Source organism: Henckelia pumila, chromosome 4, assembly GCF_033568475.1.
Source record: "Henckelia pumila isolate YLH828 chromosome 4, ASM3356847v2, whole genome shotgun sequence".
Taxonomy (NCBI): domain Eukaryota; kingdom Viridiplantae; phylum Streptophyta; class Magnoliopsida; order Lamiales; family Gesneriaceae; genus Henckelia; species Henckelia pumila.
In genome coordinates this window covers 19611558-19631966 of record NC_133123.1, presented here as the reverse complement: position 1 = coordinate 19631966, position 20409 = coordinate 19611558, and the positions used below count along the sequence as shown (strand labels likewise).

Below are 20409 nucleotides of genomic sequence, written 5' to 3'. Positions count from 1 at the left end.
CTAACTCCCCTACTTCGGAAGCAACGAAGAATGCATGGATTGTTCGGAAGCATAGATACAATTTGGAATGTCCGAACTGTAGATCAGAACATCAGATCCCTACCAGACAAGTAATTCGATGGGTTAACGGTTGGATGCAAGCCTCATTGTAGATCGGAAGGTCCGAAGTCCTGATCGGATATTCCAAATCCATCTGTCAGTGAGTTTTTCATGCATCGGTGACTCATCCACTGCATGAAAAGTTAGTAACCACCAAAGGGTGATCACAATGTCTGAAATCCGATGATCGAAAACATGTCACACATGCAGAGTTTGGAAGGTACGAACTCGAGTTCGGAGCTTCTGAACTCCTCTTGTATATAGGGGTCCGAGACTGCAGCTTTAAATCATATATTCAGTGATTCCTTTCTTGATTCAGTCTATATATTGAGGGCCGACGATAATAGTAAGGTGCTTCTGGAATAACATCAAAGTTGTGAGTAACAACTAGGTTATCGACAGCAGTGGGCTAACGACTGACGAAGGTATGGTCCGAGAATACTATTAAAATATAGGAGTATCTGTTAGCTTATTAAGGCTTTTAAATCATGTTTAGTGATATGATAATTATTTTACTGTAGGCTTGGAACATAGACTCTGATTAGACTTGATCTATCACCTACAGGTATGTAAGTACTAACTGAGATTATTAGCTAAGTATGCATGTTTATATGTTGTATTTATGTCCTGATATATTTTTACTTCTTTATATGCAGACTTCATGTGCACATACATGTTGAGTCGTATCTCATTCAAGATAGCCTTTCTCATAGGGTCGCTCAGCCCTACACCTGTTTATACTTTCTGACACCAGGAGTTACTGCAACGAGCGGAGAATAATACTACGGTGATCTAGACGAGTTTATAAGAAACCCCGCGATTAGATTTCCAGACGGTGCAACATACTCATTTAAGCATGTCTAAGTAGGACTTGGTAGTTGACCAGTCACCCAGTCATCTCATGTTGCATGCATCATATTAGTTTTGTATACTCATATTTACATATTGGGCGTTAGTCGCTCACGTTCATACTGTTATCTTAGGCACCCCATTCCATGGGTTGCCCGTCGGTCATGTGACATACGATGTCCAATCATACACAAACTAGGGCTGAGCGGCCCTGCTATACTATGACTATCTCGAAAGAGATACGGCTCAACGTGACAAATAATCATGCGTCATATGAACAATAAATACATGAATATCATGGAAGATAAAATGCAACACATAAGAATGCATACTCAGCTGGATATCTCAGTCAGTACTTATGTACCTTTCTAGGTCAAGTCTAGGTGAGCAACCTAGTATCCAAGTCTATAATCAAATTTACACCATTCTAAAAGTCTTAACTAGACTAATAACTACTCGCTGAAGCTAATCAAAGTATAGAAATATACTTACGTCCATAGTAGCGCTTCGTCACCACTTGGCCCTCGAATACGACTCCCGAAAACCCTTAAAACTAACTAGAAACTAGAGGAAAAACTTGAGAAAGGTGTGATGAAATGGCTGCATCGAGCCCCTATTTATAAACCACGCTCGGAACGTCCAATCTCTCGTTCGGAGCTTTCGAACGCACTTCAAAACTTCCAATTGTCCTACCAAACTCTCTCTGTCGAACGTGTGTCTTTGATTGGACAACACACTACTGCCGACACAGTTTGGACCTTCCGAAATCTATTTCAAATCAGTCAAGTCCAATCACCAATCAAAACACATACCCTGTATGACTCCAACGAGATCGGAGCTTCCGAACTGTCCCAACACAAGAAACTCATGTAACTATGTTTTATCGTTCCGAATCCGATTTTCATTCTTTAAACCAAATTTAGTATTCTTTAATCATGTACTCTTAACTCTTAAACATGATTATTCAGTTGATTAGCTTAATCCGGAATCCGATTACTTCATCCTCGTAAAAAACCGATGTTCATTTCTTGTTACCTACAAATAAAATTTACATGCATGCATAAGTACATAAAACAAAAAAAATTAAATTAAATAATAGGTGGTTCACATGTTTTAATATTATATCAAATGAAAAACAAACCATCATTGTATCTATAAGCTAAATGAAGAGGAAAAATCATTGTCTCAAGCTAAATAAAGAGAAAATAAATCCATCTTGTTTCTCGCCTTCAACAAGAAAAACATTCTAACTTTCATGCACAATTCAATAAAAAAAATAGGTAATCTGTTGATGGACAGATTCAGAATCTATGAATTGAAAAATGATTATCAATAAGTTTTATTTCATTTCAATAAAAAATTAAAGGCTGTGAAAAAAATATTCTTTCAAATTTTTTTCTTAAAAAATAAATGTACCACAAAATTCAACAGTACAATTTCCAAAATCACATTTCCGGAAACCGTCAACCAAAATTTCAAAATTGTATCCCCAAGTGCAAATATACGTTTTCTCATACATATGTGTAAAACTCTCATAATTTAAACCTCTTAAGGAAGTTAAACAGACTCATAATATATAGTTCTATTGTCAAACACGAGTATCCCAGGAATTGCCACCAACTTACTAGTAAGAGCAGAAAAATGAACTTATGAATCTACTTAAAAGTACAAAAATCAGAACCTACATGGTACGTTTAACAAAAAAACTTGAATATAGTTTATATACAAGGGAGATAAATAATTGAACCTTACCATGACTATGTCTCCGACCTGCAGCTTCTTCCATGGATGGATACCCATAACTGATCTTGCAACACTTCTATGCTGGAATTATTGATTGTCATATTATTTTGGAAACATTCATAGCATGCATGCATAAAAGGAAAAGAATAGAAGAGGAAATTAAACTCATTGAAAATAATCAGAAAAATTGGTCTTGAAATTCGAAATACAAACTTTAATTAGCAGAAAATGACAGAAACCGATGAAGAAATGCTACAACACGGCGCTCAGATAGCAGCTCACCAAAAAACCTCGATCCGGAAAAAACCTTGCTCAAAATCGTGATTCAAGGCTTGAAAGAAAGCTTAGAGTGCGAAAAACAAAATCCTAAAACAATTTGAATTACCGGCAGAAATAGGCGGCGTTTCTGCGGTCGGGAATGGTGAGGGAAGAAGGTGACGAATTTGGGCTTGGGTGTTCTTTTCTCTTTCTCCTCCTTTATTTGTTAATTGTATCGTATTACTATATTATTATAGTAAAATCTTTTAATTAGCTAAATTTCAATTAATTGGTGAAGCTCGAGATAAAATTACGATTATATCATAATTTAATTCACAAAAAAAATCAATTATATGATTATCTTTTCTATCCGTTAGATTTTTTCTTATTTACCAAAATCACATTAACTTTGTGATTTCTGGTGTATTTTTATTTACGAAAATGTCACTCACCTGTCAAATTGATGTATTTGTTGCGTTTTAGTGATTATTTATTTATAAAAATGCCTTAATTTTTTTTAAATTTTTTGTAATTTTACAATTAATTTTTTCTTTTTTTTCCCTTAAAATAAAACACAAAATTTACAAACACGTAACACGTGCACGAGAGTACTAGTATGTATATTGTTGGGATAAAAAATGTGTGTAGAGGGGGGTGGGGTGAATATATACATTTAAAATATTTTGAGCTATGTACAATAGCTCGTTCTTGAAATGTTCAAAAATGAAACGAGCATCGAGAAATTATATTGAATTTTGTTACAAAACCAAGAGGAAGACACTCAACATAACCCTCTAAAAACTGATTAAATATTTTAAAAATCGTTTGAAAGTATTGAAAGTTGAAACAATAAAAACATATTGGTTGAAGCATTTTATCAAACACTTTATATGTAAGACTTTAGTATTTTAGAAAAAAAAAACATAAAATGTTGCAACAAACTATCCAAAAACAGTAACAATAAGTAAATGCAATGAAATAAAGAGGCAAGAATTTGTTTATGGTAGCTTTCGAATGTCAAATCCTTCTATATCTCCCTTTCTTCCGTTTTCGCAAGGATTTCATTAGAAGACTTTGGTTTTACAACTCTTTGTAACAACTCACTCCAACTTTAAGACTTATCCATCACCTAAATCAAAACTCCTAGCATCTCTAAACTATGGTTGGGATAACAAATCTCACAATGAAATACAAAACACATTCTTTAATATCTTTGTGCAAAGACTCTCACTCAACTATTTTATGAAATAAATCTTTCTTTTGTGTGAGTGAGCTCTCTTCAAATGATGTTTTCTTCAATACTTGAAACATGGAAGAGGGTTCTACTTAAACTTGATTTGGTAAGGAGGATTTAACTTTGTAAGCTCATCTCTCTTTTTGTTCCTCACATCTCATTTTTTTGGGCTTGCTCTCATTCTAGCTTCTTTTTCTTATATAATATGCCCCATTCTCTAGATCTACATCAAAAATTTCTTGTTTGATCTTCAAGATGTTGTATTTATAGCCTCCAAAAATTATATAGACGTTAGATACAAGAATATGATCGTTGGAAAATGTTTTGTAATATTTTTGACAACACAACGATCATATTTGCGCTTCTGGACAGTTGTTGGCTGGTTGAGGAGAACTCAAACAGGTGAAAAGAAAACAGGTGAGTACTCAACCGATTGAGAAGGCACACCGATCGAGAAAAAAATCACCGGTCGAGTAGAGCTAATTAAAATGGGAGAGTGAATGTTGTCTGTTCTAGTGCTTATAACTCTTGATTCATTTATTTTCTTAGCAAAGTAATGAACATGAAATTGTATCTCTTTGGTTTGCCTTTCCAACTCATCAATAATCACTCAATTTGGAGTTCATATGAGAAAGTAATGCTTGAAATACCAAAACATACTCTTCGATGATGATTTGGGAGAGAGGTAGAGAGCAAAAAGATCAATCAATGTTTGTCCAGATTTTGAGAGTAAAGAAAAAGAGTCTGAAATCGTAAAAAAAAACATGTAGAGAAGGGTATAAAGTGGGACGGTTTTTTACCCACGTTGTGAGAATAGGAGGCAAGTTTTGATTTTTTTTCTCACACGGAAAAAATTTATTTCTCAGTAAAACAATAGGAAATTATTGAAAAATTAGAAAAGGTCATACCAACATACCAATAAGTTAGTACTAGGCCCACATCTTTAATAGAATAATAATAAGAGACAGTAAGAGATAATAAGAAATGATGATGATACTCGTAATTGTTTACATATTATTAGATATTGCGGATAATATAATACCAACTACTTTATCTCTCAATAGTTTTTCGGATATGTACTGGGGCTGCCCAACAATTTTTACTAAAGTTTCTAATCTTTCGGATAAAAATGCAGCCATATTGAGCACAAAATTTACTATCTCCGGAATATTTTTTTAAAAAAAAACTAATAAAATCAAAAGTTAAAAACTATGGACTTCAATTAGAATTTTTTAATTATCTCAATTTTTGAAATGATTCTTCTTTATCTGTTTGAGAAAATTGTTTCCTCCCCAATCCAAAAACAAAAAAAATTAATGTTTGGCTCAATTGATTTATTTTTGAATTTGCTTTTGAATAAAAATGAGAAGGTTAAAAAAATGTGATTATGAGTATTATAGCTCCCCTTTTCTCATGAAAAATGAAAATTAATTTTTAAAATTAAAACATCTAATAGTTGAATATTTATTTCAATTTTCTGGTGAGATTTGATTTTTGTTTATGTGTAAATGATATTTATTCTCTGAGGTTTTTGAGGGATCACTTAAATTTGGGCTGGGATTGTTGATTGGGGTAGAAAGATACAAAAAACCTGTTTATCAACTCTTTGATTTGTATTATTATTATTATTATTATTATTATTATTATTATTATTATTATTATTATTATTATTATTATTATTATTATTATTTTTTGGTTTAATAGGCTGAATTTAGGTGACATTCCAAATAGGATAGTATCTTTTCAAATTTAAAAATCCCACAAATTTCTTGAAAAATTAAACATTTCAGTAAAAATCGGACCAAAAGATCCAAAATTTAAAAGTTAAAGAAACAATACAGAACTTTGACTAGTTATAATACTAAAAGAGAAAATAGGTAAAAATAGATGACCAAAATAGCTTTTTTTTCCCGTGAGTGATCATATCCAAAATCAGTGTCAACTGGCACTACAAGAATAAATATATATGATGACACCTTTATATGGACATTTGAAAAAAAAAAAGTGTTGATACATGAACTTAATAGTGAGACTTATGAAAAAGTCTTAATTTAAAAAATAAAATAAAAAAATTATTAAACTATGACCGACAATTTCGGTTATTAATAACTCTAGCAAACGGACTAGGTCAAGAAATAGTAAATGGATGACGAGTCCAATTATCGATCCCACAGAGACTGTAGTAAATTCTCAAGATTTAATTATTTTACTTAATCTAGATAAAATCGTAAAAAGGGTTGTGATGAATTGAATAAAAATAAGAATTAAAAAAATAAATTATTATGAAACTATCTAACAACTAGAATTCAAGAATAAATTTAATTAAAACGAGACAATCTAGATACACGAAGGTATCGAACTAATTTATGCATCCACGAGGCACATACTGAGAGTTATGTGTATTCCAATCAAGGTGAATTTTTCTATATTATGTAACAATCTATTTCTAGACTTGCTAAACCTATTCAAATTGGACGGATTAATTATTTTTAATTAATTATAATCAATCTAAAACGCATTCAAAATTTATGAAAATTCAGTTTTCACCTAAAACCGCATACTGAAGCCGATTACTATTTTTAGTCGTTTTAACCATATGTTGTTTGATATCTTTGAAGTTATATTTAATCAATCCTCATTCGATTCGTGATTAATCAACACACAAGTAACTAGGTGATCAGACTATTCACAAGAAATATTAAACTAACATCAATCAATAATTGAAATATCCAAAAATATCTCAAACACGCAACCACGTATCAATTATAAATTAGTCTCGACCCAATCTCGTGGTGTTAGTTGAAGAAAAATTACTTAATAAAAGAAAACATAATTCAATAAACAAGTTTAATCATCAAAATAAGAAGAATGAAGAAGAAAAATATGAAGTAGATCTTCGTGTTCTTCAATCCTTCAACCCTAGCCGACGTCTTCCTTGTTAAAGATTTGAATGAATCTCAAAAAATACCGCTTTAAGTGTATATACGCTCTCAAAATTCCATAAATTGTGTTTCCTTTTCGATAGAGTTCGTAAAATAAAAAACTGTGTTCCACGATCGCACTCGAGCGGTAAAAATTACCCGCTCGAGCGCATAAAGCTCCGCATTGGACTAAAAATTTGGCGATCGCGCTCGAGCGGTATAAATCTCCCACTCAAGCACACAACTTTCTGTCCATCTCTGAAATTTTCCACCATTCGCGCTCGAGCGGTATAAATATTCCGCTCAAGCGCAATCTTTTCTGCCCATTTCTTTTGCTCTTGTCTTCACGCGCATAATTCTTGAAAAAATCATATCTGAAGTTCTAGCCATCGGATCGAGCTGAAATTGGAAAACAGATTCAAAACATGCTTACTACAATTTGAACAGTGGAGATCGGATTTGGATCTCTTTAGCATCATAACTATTTTTTTTGTACAATCACTGTTTCGTAAGTCATTCTTGTGCCTTTTCTTGGTGCTTAGAGCAGCTCCAACGCTGCGCTAAAATGGTGCTTTGCACCATTTTAGCGCAGCAAAGGAGCTCCAATGGGGGCGCTAAATGCTGCACTATTTTAGCGCCCCCTCCCCTCCACCTTCGCACCAAATTTGGCGCAGGCCTTTGCAAATATTTTATTTTTTTTAAAATTTTTTTATTATCATTTATTTGTTTTTAAATATACTTAAATATTATTTAAATATTTTTGGTATTATTATAATAACTAATATATTATTTAAAAAAATTAATATATAATCATTTAATGTAATCAATAAATAATTATTAGTGGAAAAATTGTCCAACGGCTTGGGCAGGCCAATATGCAGGTCGTAGTGGTTCTCCGACAATCATTTTAGAAGCAGTAGCTGATTACGATCTTTGGATATGGCATGCATATTTTGGAATGCCCGGAACAAATAATGATATAAATGTGTTGGAGTCGTCTGGTTTATTCTCCAAACTTGCACAAGGTATTGCTCCTACTGCTTATTACAAAATTGGAGGAAAAGAATATGATATGGGATATTACTTAGCTGATGGTATTTATCCAAAATGGTCAACTATTGTGCAAAGCATTCATGATCCACGCGGACCAAAAAAGAAATTTTTCGCAATGAAGCAAGAATCCTGCAGAAAAGACGTTGAACGTGCATTTGGAGTCCTTCAATCACGATTTGCTATCGTGGCGTCACCAGCACGTGGTTGGAAGAAATGTCATTTACATGACATAATGACATCATGTATCATAATGCACAACATGATTATCGAAGATGAACGCGATCTCAGTGCACCTATTCAAGATGCGCGAGAAACACCTGCTCCAGAAGTCGAAATGATTGTCGATGATAATATGAAGTTTCAAGAATTTCTCAATCGATATAAAAAAATAAAAGACAAAGATGCTCACTACGAACTGCGAAATGCTTTAATTGAGCATTTGTGGGATGAATATAGTAGTTCAAATGCTTGAAGTTGTACTCGAACGGTCTAAGCATTTATGTTTGAAATTATATTTTGTATTATGTTTGTGATTTGTATGTGTTATGTTTGATGTTGTATCCGTTTCGTATTCGTCTTATTTTTGAAGTTGTATCCATTCTGTGGTTGTCTTATGTTTGAAGTCGCATACATATTTATCAATTTTAATAATTATCATATATTAATTTGTATTATCTATAAATTAATTTATATAATAATAATTAAACCATAAACTTTAAATTTAATATTTATATGCATTAACAATAAAATATTTTTTAATTAATTAAAATATTATTTAGATAATATGTAAAAATATTTATTAACGATAAAATATTTTTTTATAATCGCAAAATTAATTATATAGTTTGTAAAAATATGTTGAATAAAATTAATTAATATATATGGAATAAAAGGAATATTCCGAGAATATTTTTTTTGGTGTAATATTTGGTGTAAATGGGTTGGAGATGGATATTGTGTTTGGTGCAAAAATTGCACTATTTTAGTGCAAAAGTTGCACCAAAATGGTGTTTGTGGTTGGAGATGGCCTTAGGATCTTATTTTGTGTCCAAAATCATTATTTCTTCATTGTACCTACATATAAACCAGAGAATGTGAAATGAAGACAATATGCATGAATAAGAATAAAATTAAACTTAAATGATACGAACACAACCCGAATGCATGCAAAATGGACTCAAAAACTAACACAAAATTTTGCATCAAAACTCTCTTATCAATTCCCCCATACTTAGATCTTGCTCACCCTCGAGCAAGACAAATGAAAAAAAAAACACAAACACAATGACACAATTAGGACAATTCCATGGGATAGTAGTCGCCTCCGTGAAGTCTAAATACATTACAAGTTCAAAAATACCCTCAACTCTTTATAATACACCTTCGATTTAGCGTGAACGTGTGTGCGTGTGATGTTATTCCAGTTACATGCAACTTAAGTAGAATCCGGTTACACGACTGCTCAGTGACCTAATAACACATCAGTGCGAGTATCCCTCTCATGTATCCATTCCTTCCAGATATATCTAACAATCACACCTCCCTCAAGAGTAGTATATAAAAATATGGGTGATTTGTATTTTTAACGCACCTCCGGATTTTACATCCGACTTAAATTAGCCCCACAAATTACCCGCATACTTAACCTTGGACTTGGTGATTAGGATTTCAATCTCTTATTCATGGTCCGGATGGAGTTGTTTTCTCTTTTTTTTTTTTCATGGTGTCCATACGAATCATCCATTTTTGGAGCAAAATAAAAAGAAAAACGATATCATAAGTGCACTATTAAAGTATCATCAAAATTCACAAGACACATTTGAGATCACTAAACACCTCGTACCGTGCAATGGTCAAGCAATCAAAAACTTCATCAATTTTTTGCTACAATTCACTGGTTTAATAGTAGTGCGTAAAAATATTCACGGTTCAATTTTAGGCTTCTCATTTCAAGTCAAAATTTTCAACAAAATTTAATTTTCTTACTCCAAAATCATCATCGGCTCTCATTAATCATCATAACTTGACACACAAATATGCACAGCTACATGTAAAATGCAATAAACCCCTCATACTTATTCAAAGCATTGATCCCAATGTTTCAAACACAAAATGACACAAAGCAATAATTAATGACACTAAATACACGAATAATAATAATAATAATAATAATAATAATAATAATAATAATAATAATAATAATAATAATAACACTCCTCTGGTCATTCTTCTTCATCCTCCTTAGGTTGTAGAGCACCAGCATCAACTTCTCATAGCGGGGTAACATACTGGACATGGGAAAAACGATGGGTAAGGCGTTGGAATAGAAAAATATAATAGAAACAAAAAGAACAATAATTAAGTAAGAAAAAAAAAACACTGGGTTGCCTTCCAGTCAGCCTTAAATTTATAGTCTATAGCCCGACTATGCTCCCTTGTTAAACTCAAGATGATTCATCCACTGTTGTGGAATTATGCGCTTCAATGCTTCCTTTTCCTCCAAATCCTTCAGTTGACACATCATGAACGACGTTGACCTGCATATACTTAATCACACCTTCATCAACAACATTAAATTCAAAGCAAGGTTTCACAATGGGGTTATCTTTGAGCTGCCGAAGCATATTAAAATTAACCTGCTCATCATTCAATCTTAAAATCAACTCTTCTTTTTTTGCATCAATTAATGCCCTGCTAATAGCAAGAGAAGGACGCCCTAAAATCAATGGAACCTCAAAATCCTCATTCATATCAAGAATAACAAAATCAACTTGAAAAATAATATTGTCCACTTTGACTAAAACATTTTCCACTACACCTCTAGGGTATTTGATTGATATGTCTGCAAATTTAAGAGAATTTGAAGCGGGTTCAATGGCTCTTATTCCTAACTTTTTAGCAAGTGCATATGACATTAAATTGATACTTGCCCCTAAATCATACAATACATTTTCAAAAGAAAAATGACATATTGTACAAGGTATAGAGAAACTCTCTAGATCTTTAACTTTTTGTGGGAGCTTATTTTGAAGCACCACAGAGCATTCTTCAGTCAAGTTAAATTGCGCTATATCATTCAAATTACTTTTGTTTTTCAAAATATCCTTCAAGAATCTAGTATAAATCGGCATCTAAGCTAAGGTATCTGCGAAAGGAATGTTAATATGCAATTTCTTGAAAATTTCAAGAAACTTTTTAAACTGATAATCAATTGTAACTGCTTAGCTCTTTGCGGAAAAGGAAATATCAACATTAACATGAACATCAGAATCTCAATTTTTACCCTTCTTACTTGTCGTCGAGGGCTCTGCAGAACTTCGCCTTTCCTCTTTTGAATTTTCATTGATTGGGCTCTCTATCTCCTTTCCCTTGACACTTTTTTTCTGGTTCCTCCCCTTGGGACCTTGTCACCACCATTATAGCATTCACATCCCTAGGATTCTTCTCAGTGTTGCTCAAAATGTTCCAGCCTCGGGAGCACGAGTCAAAAGTTGCGTTGCCAATTGAGCCATCTCGTTTTCGAGCTTTCTTAACATGGCTTCTTGATTCTGCAGTCTTGTTTCAGATCCAGCAACATATGTCATCATAATTTCTTCAAAACTCGGCTTCATCTCCTCTTGCTTAGTTTGATTTTGCCAGCCCGGATAATAGGAGTTACTATATTGGTTGTATGGCTGCCTTCCTTGATTCCCCACAAAATCTTTTGTCTCACTGTAAAACTTCAGCTGTTCCTCGAAAACCATCCTCTGAACTTGATTTACATGAGTCGACTGCATCTGTGCCATTTGATGAGATAAAGCTTCATTTTTTTGCAGTCAAAGTCGTTAAAGCATCGATCTATAAAACTCCTGCTTTCTTCTCCTACTTCAAATCTGCCATCCAGTATTACTCTCAGCCATGTTACCAAATTATTTCCCACACATCAGCTGGAGTTTTTCTGAATAAGCTTCTATTTGCTGCAACATCTAGCATAGATCGCACTGACGGCTCTACACCGTTGTAGAAAGTCTGATCCTGCTGGCTTTGTGTCAGATTATGTTGAGGACACATCCTCAACATCTTTTTCAATCTCGTCCAGGCTGAATTCAGCGACTCTCCATCTTAATGTCTGAATGATATAATATCTGAGAATAATTGAGCCATCTTGACTTGTTAAACCTATTCAAGTTGGACGGATTAATTATTTTTAGTTAATTCTAATCAAACTCAAACGCATTCAAAATTTATGAAAATTCAGTTTTCACCTAAAACCGCATACTGAAACCGATAACTATTTCTAGTCGGTTTAAACATATGTTGATTGATATCTTTGAAGCTATGTTTAATCAATCCTCATTCGATTCGTGATTAATCAAAACACATGTAACTAGGTGATCAGGCTATTCAATAGAAATTTTAAACTAACATCAATCAATTATTGGAAATATCCAAAGATATCTCAAACACGTAACCATGTATCAAACATAAATTAGTCTCGACCCAATCTCGTGGTCTTAGTTGAAGAAAAACTAATCAATAAACGAAAAAATAATTCAATAAACAAGTTTAATCATCAAAAGAAGAAGAATGAAGAAGAAAAAGATGAATTAGGTCTTCGCGCTCTTCAATCCTTCAGCCCTAGACGTCGTCTTCCTTGTTAAAGATCTGAATGAATCTCAAAATATACCGCCTTAAGTATATATACGCTCCCAAAATTCCATAAAGTGTGTTTCCTTTTCGTTAGAGTTCGTAAAATAAAAAACTATGTTCCGCGATCGCGCTCGAGCGGTAAAAAGTACCCGCTCGAGCGCATAAAGCTCTGCCTTGGACTAAAAATTTGGCGATCACGCTCAAGCGGTATAAATCTCCCACTCGAGCACACAAATTTTTGTCCAGCTTTCAAATTTTCCACCATTCGCGCTTGAGCGCTATAAATATTCCGCTCAAGCGCAATATTTTCTGCCCATTTCTTTTGCTCTTGTCTTCACCCGTATAATTCTTGAAAAAATCATATCTGAAGTTCTAGCCGTCGGATCAAACTAAAATTTGGACAGCAGATTCACAACATCTTTAATATTTTGAACGGTGGAGATCGGATTTGGATCTCTCTAGTATCATAATTAATTTTTTTGTACAATCGTTGCTTCGTAAGTCCTTCTTGTACCTCTTCTTAGTGCTTAGACTCTTCTTTTGTGTCCAAAATCATTATTTTTTATTGTACCTACAAATAAACCAGGGAACGTGAAATGAAAATAATATGCATGAATAAAAATAAAATTAAACTTAAATGATACGAACACAAACCGAATGCATGCAAAATGGACTAAAAAACTAACACAAAATAATGCATGAAAACACTCTTTCAAACTACATATAATGACACTTTTAATAGATGTTACTTTGTTATTGGAGGTAACCATTTATTTTTGCATCCCAATTATTTTAATCTTTTATTTTTTCATAGATTGTTTATAAACACACGATATATGTATATATATATATATATGACACACATATATATATACATGTATGTGTATATATATATATGTATATATATATATATGGGTGTGTGTTGGGTACGAAAATACAAGCAATCTTGATTTTGATGATAACAAAACTTGTTATTGTATTTCTAACATATTTACTCAAGTGTTCAGTTAATAGATCATATTTGGAAGTCTTGAGATGGTGACTCGAATTCAACCAAACAGGATTTCTAGCGAGTTGAAGTATTTTGATGATATCTCATAGCTCGGTGATCCAAATGACTAGTCGCCAAAATAGTTGAACAGAAAACTAAAAATATACAAGTCATATATCAGACCAGGTGGACCAGTTCGAATGTTTGCTAGGTCAAACCATTGTCTCAAGATATAGGTGGACGAAATTATAGCAGCAAACGGATTGACAAATCAACTCTGTTATAATGGCCATATCTCTCAGCTCCGGCATCCAGATGGAATGATTCAATATGTGTTTTAAAGATAAGAACATGATCTACAAATCATCATCACAAGTAAAAGTCTGAATCGAAGCTTAAGAAGCTGATAAATTACATTGAATTTGTTGATTCTGCACAGATTATTGACAGAGCTCAAGATTCTACACAGTCTGATATTTCAAGTATATTTTTGTCATAAAAACTCGAATTGAGAGATTCTTGATTACATGTAAATCTAATACAATGGGATACAACTTTCATGTTGCAATTTGCCCAGAAATAGACGAATCAAGAGATATAATCACTCGACCCGACCACATCCACACACCTATTTTTTTCTCAATCATTTTTTAGCAATCCTGGTATTTCAAGTATAAATTTATCATATGAAAGACTAATGGAGTGCTAGATCTCTAAGCACTCGACCGGTCAACATTCCCTCTCTTGGTGTGGTTCTCGACCGGTGAAGAGTTCAGTGCACCCATCGAGTACCTATCACAGTTTGATGAGAGGGTCTTGGAACTATGTCCCAGAATGAGTTTCTAATAAACTGATTGAGCTCATCTTTCATGCTTTCAATCCAGCTACTATCGATTAGTACATCATCAATTTAATTTGGTTCAATTGAGATAAAGCGGCATGTGAAAATTCATTGATCATCTGACCCTTGGTTCTCAAGGGTGCAGATGGATTACCAATCGCCAGATTTGGTGGATGACTCTTGGACCACTTGTATCTTGGTCCAAATGGGTCTGCTAGATTCGGTTGCACTGACTGAGTTTGATCCGTTGATAGTTCTTAATTAGGTACAATCTCAGTGTCATGGTGATGTTATTCTTGTGTCTCTAGTTGATGAAGTTCCTCAAAACTCAACTGGTTCAGTTGGGTGATCCTTGACTGCATGGTCAACTGGATTATTACCCTTAACTGTTGAATCTACTAAATCTGGTTCTAAAGATTGAAATGTTCTTAACATTGACATATCATCCTCACTATCATCTTTGAGACTGATTTCTTGAAAGTGATTGGTCAGTTGAGTTGCATCAGTAGGCTTTTCTGAGAGAACTGTTTCATCAAAGACAACATGCATGGATTCTTCAACATTTAACGTTCTTTTATTAAAAACTCGATGATATGAATCTTATATATGAAAGGCAACACGATTTCAAAGAATCGCACCTCAATTCGATAACAAAAGAATTCAACGATTTTTCCCTATCTTTGAAACAAGTAAGTTTGCAAAATCCACCTCTAGTTGAACCTGTAACTAGCAACAGATAATTGCGGAATAAACAATCGATCTCAACGGGACCTTCAAAGGAACCTGTCTTTGACAACCCATGAATATAATCAATCGACAAACGCCACAAAGTTGTTAAACTTTGATAAGTTTGATTTTGACAAAGCAAAAGCTTCAATAAAATTCTAGAGAGAATTTTAGACTGATAAAAAAATCAATAATATGAACTATGTTGTTTTTAATAAAGAATGTCTTTGTTGTATTTATAATACAACTACAAAATAATAAAAGATCACGCAAAATATTGCAGAATATATCTAAAGATATCAAAGATATCTCCTAAAAGTTTCCTAATAAACTTAAAAGACTCAAAATATCATAATATATCAAAAATACTCAAAATTCCATACACACACACTACATGCCGAAGTGTGTGTGAGAGAACGTCGGCGCGGGCGCGCTTAAAATTTGCAAAATAAATCTTCACAATTTTTGGAACGGCGCGGGCGCGCGATAAGGCAGCGCGGGCGCGCTTCTTGTGCGCAAAACATAGCGCGGGCGCGCCTTGGTTTCGAACCAAACACTTTATTTTTGTGTTTCCTTTGATGTTTTCTTTACTTTCTTGATCCTTTTGGTCTTCAATATTGTTATAACTTCCTCCAAAATGATCTTCAAGTATTCCAACTTGATTCCCATGAATTCCAAAACCTTCAACTCTCGATTGTAAATCACGGAGCAAATCTTGGAACAATATGAATCTTCGAGCACCTCTTAGATTCATATCAGACTTCCCTTCTTCAAAAAGATTTGTCCTCAAATCTTGACCCTTACCTACAAAATTCAAACAAGATTTAGAAACTTTAAGAGTATAACCGACAAGCAATAATATACCTTGCATACTCAAAACCATATCAAGAGTCACGAAATTTCTTATGCACAAATTAAACACTTCATAACCATTCACATGCTTACACATGATTAAAATTTCATTAAGCATTTCAAACACTAAATTTCTCCCCTTCTTAGACCTAGTTAACACCAACACAATGTTCATAGTTAAGTACAACCATTGTTTTCTAGGAATAAGAAACAACTCACATGCATTATGACACTCACAACTCCACTCAATAAATCTTTTCATGTGCAATCACAACAAATATTCATGAAACTTATTCATCAACCTTATACTACATGCTCCCACAACAAGTAACTTATTCAATGACGAAGATGGAATAAAAGTGCTACTCGTCTTAAACAAACACTTATTGCTCACATAGAATTTCTCAAGAGTTTCATGCAAACATAACTCAAACACATATTTCAAACCATTATCCAATGCATATAACTCATTAACATTCTCAATCCATAAAAACTTTGTAACCAAAATAGATAAGAACTCATACCTTTGTGATAGTGTAGTAACTACCACATATTCCTTACCTCGTTGGCATTGGATCAACTCTTCACCAATAATTCTAACATGTTCACGATCCAACATGATTAACACAACTCCATAATGTTCAATATGCACATTAAAATTTTTGTTATACACTAAGATATAATCAAAGTATATCACAATAAAGCTACCCATAGATGCATGCAAAACACAACCCATCAATCCCATGAAAGTATTACGCACATTAGTTAGCCCAAAAGTCAACAATAACCAATCAGGCAAATATGACTTACCACCTATACTATTCTTGCAACACTCGCACATATCAACATAAACCAAATAACCAACTCTTGTAGTATGCACAAACTCAAGAGACTTAACATCAAGATTTGAACTTAAAGCATAATTCATAGCTAACACTTTCTCAAATCCTTCAACAAAGTAATTAAACCCATGCAACATTGAATTAAATTCACACCTTTGAAAGTTTGTATTGAAATTGTACCTTCGATTTGCATCTACATCATACCTCTCAAAAAGAACAACTTTCAAACATTCAACCTCACCTTCACATGGATCCAACATGTTAAGACTTTTAATATTGTATCTCCTTTGTTTTCTCATCAACACATCTCCAATAACCTGCAAAAAAGAACAAACGATGCTCGGGATTGAACCGGCTATATTATAACAATGAGATAAAACCTCTTTGTACAAAAGTACTTTAGGGATTTTATTCATTTGCACAAAATTTTCATCCTCATAATTTTGGACCATAATATTTTTTTTTTCTTGGTCTCTTTCCTCTCTTTTCTTTCCTCTCTTTTTTTCTTTCAAAGGCCATCTCACTCTTTTGTACACTCTTTCTTTCGGCCTTAATTATTTCCTTTTTTTTTTCTTTTTCCATGGCTATCTCACTTTTTTATCACTCTTTTTTTCAGTCATATCACTCAAATTTTCAATTTTCAATTGATCCTCAAGAAATTCTTTTGGATTCAATTGAATAGCAATATTACAAGACTTATCCAACAAAGTACTAGTCTCACTTTGAACATCAATAGGACTCTCATCTATCACAAGAACATTAGATTCAACACTAATACCACTATCAACCACACCATGTACAATAGAAGAGTTTTCATCAAGCCATTCACCTTCCACCGCACAAATTTCAACACTCTCATCAATAATCAAGGAAGTTTCATCCTTAATTCTTGACTTAACTTCAACTTTTGACTCAACCTCCACTACAACATTAGATTCAATCTCTACACGAGAATCCGCCACTTTCATCATAGCCTCCTTAAAACATTGGCTCATATCATGCTTATCTTTTCTATGACACCATAAGCATGCAATATCAAAGATACTAGAATTTGAAAGTTTAGATGTACCTCGATGTTCACGTTTGGAAACTCCACTTTTCTTCTCATTAGGAGCAAAACGTGTCCGCAAAGCTTTCTTCATCTCATCCCATGTAGAAATAGGACTCATTCCATGTCTTTTCCTATTCACTACCACTTTATCCCACCAAGTGCAAGCATAGTCGGTAAAATCTTGTAAAACAAGTTTAAACTTCATAGCTTCAAAAAAATCAGGACCTTCAAATAAAAACTCTACCCTTTTATCCCACTTCAAATACGACTCCGAATCTGAATAACCATCAAACGATGGAATTTTATTTTTCTTAATCCTGCCCAAATAATATTCAAAATCTTTTTCTCCACGACAACCATCATCATCTCTTCTCTCTCTCCTACTACTATCATACCCATATAATCTTTTTCCACTCTTCCTATACTCATCAAAGTTTCTTTGAAACATTGTACCTGCAAGAAAAAGGTTAGTAATAAAATATCCTCACCCAAATTCTCACTAGTCACTCCAAAGAAATCACTCAATCACTCTTTTTTTTCACTCAAAATATATGGAATAGCTTATGCTTTGTGATTTTAAATATCAAACTCACAAGTTCAAAACTTGTAAACACTTGCCAATCGACCCACGTAGATTGCACAAAAACAAGAAATTGACTTTATGAAGATTGAAATAAACTTGGCACCCAAGACTCACAAGACACAAGAAATTTTGACCACAAGTTATTTTGCTTCCTTTCTTTTTTTTTTGAAAATTTCGGTCTCTTTTTTTTTTTTTTGACCGATTTCAAATCACTTTTTTTTTTAATTTCGAATTTTCTATTCTTTTTTTTTTTGAATTTATAACTTGTAGCACAATACACGAGACTTGGATAACAAGTTTGAAAGAATGGCACAGAAATTTGAGATGAGATAGATGAAGAACGAAGAACAAGGAAAGATGAACGAAGAAAGAATATAGATTAAAGAAGGTTACAACTTACTTGAATCAAAACCTTAAGCTTTGATACCAAATGATGTGAATCTTATGTATGAAAGGCAACACGATTTCAAAGAATCTCATCTCAATTCGATAACAAAAGAATTCAACGATTTTTCCCTATCTTTGAAAAAAGTAAGTTTGCAAAATCCACCTCTAGTTGAACCTGTAACTAGCAACAGATAATTGCGGAATAAACAATCGATCTCAACGGGACCTTCAAAGGAACCTGTCTTTGACAACCCACGAATATAATCAATCGACAAACGCCACAAAGTTGTTAAACTTTGATAAGTTTGATTTTGACAAAGCAAAAGTTTCAATAAAATTCTAGAGAGAATTTTAGACTGATAAAAAAATCAATAATATGAACTATGTTGTTTTTAATAATGAATGTCTTTGTTGTATTTATAATACAACTACAAAATAATAAAAGATCACGCAAAATTTTGCAAAATATATCTAAAGATATCAAAGATATCTCCTAAAAGTTTTCTAATAAACTTAAAAGACTCAAAATATCACAATATATCAAAAATACTCAAAATTCCATGCACACACACTACATGCCGAAGTGTGTGTGAGAGAACGTCGGCGCGGGTGCGCTTAAACTTCGCAAAATAAACCTTCATAATTTTTGAAACGGCGCGGGCGCGCGATAAGGCAGCGCGAGCGCGCTTCTTGTGCGCAAAACATAGCGTGGGCGCACCAATGAAGTAGCGCGGGCGCGCCTTGGCTTCGAACCAAACACTTTATTTTTGTGTTTCCTTTTATGTTTTCTTTACTTTCTTGATCCTTTTGGTCTTCAATATTGTTATAACTTCCTCCAAAATGATCTTCAATTATTCCAACTTGATTTCCATGAATTCCAAAACCTTCAACTCTCGATTGTAAATCACGGAGCAAATCTTGGAACAATATGAATCTTCGAGCACCTCTTAGATTCAAATCACTCGATAATCCTTGCTAATGGAAGAATAACCAGGAAATATACCCTCATATGGCTTTGCATCGAATGCAGTCAGATGATTTTTACCATTGTTGTGAATATATCATTTGCAACAAGCACCTTAAAGTAAGAGATACTCTGCTTGCCATTCTAGATCTCATATGGCGTTTTCATATGCTTCTTACATATCATTGATCTGTTCTGAGTATAACAGGCTTTGTTCACACTCTCTGCCCAAAACCTCTGATACACCCCATAATCAACCAGCATTGTTCTAGTAGCTTATTTCAGAGTTCGATTTCTCCTTTCTGTAACATTTTGTTGTGGTGTTCTAGCTGCTGAGAACTCGTGTCCGATTCCATGATGTTCTAAAAATGAAGACAAAGTTTGAT

The 20409-nt window shown here is 33.4% G+C and overlaps 2 protein-coding genes across 2 annotated transcripts; one reads left to right on the top strand and one right to left on the bottom strand.

Annotated features, from left to right (window-relative positions):
• The first annotated feature begins 8062 nt into the window (after window positions 1-8062).
• Window positions 8063-8629, top strand: LOC140860616 (uncharacterized). The gene has a single exon (XM_073263619.1). It carries the CDS (start codon window positions 8063-8065, stop codon window positions 8627-8629), a length of 567 nt encoding a protein of 188 aa, XP_073119720.1.
• A 1972-nt stretch (window positions 8630-10601) lies between these two features.
• LOC140860615 (uncharacterized) lies at window positions 10602-11288 on the bottom strand. The gene has a single exon (XM_073263618.1). It carries the CDS (start codon window positions 11286-11288, stop codon window positions 10602-10604), a length of 687 nt encoding a protein of 228 aa, XP_073119719.1.
• Between the last annotated feature and the right edge of the window lie 9121 nt (window positions 11289-20409).

Excerpts from the sequence above, each read along its gene's own strand:
- LOC140860616 (XM_073263619.1), top strand. The coding sequence starts at position 8,063 with ATGCCCGGAACAAATAATGATATAAATGTGTTGGAGTCGTCTGGTTTA.
- LOC140860615 (XM_073263618.1), bottom strand. The coding sequence starts at position 11,288 with ATGCCGATTTATACTAGATTCTTGAAGGATATTTTGAAAAACAAAAGT.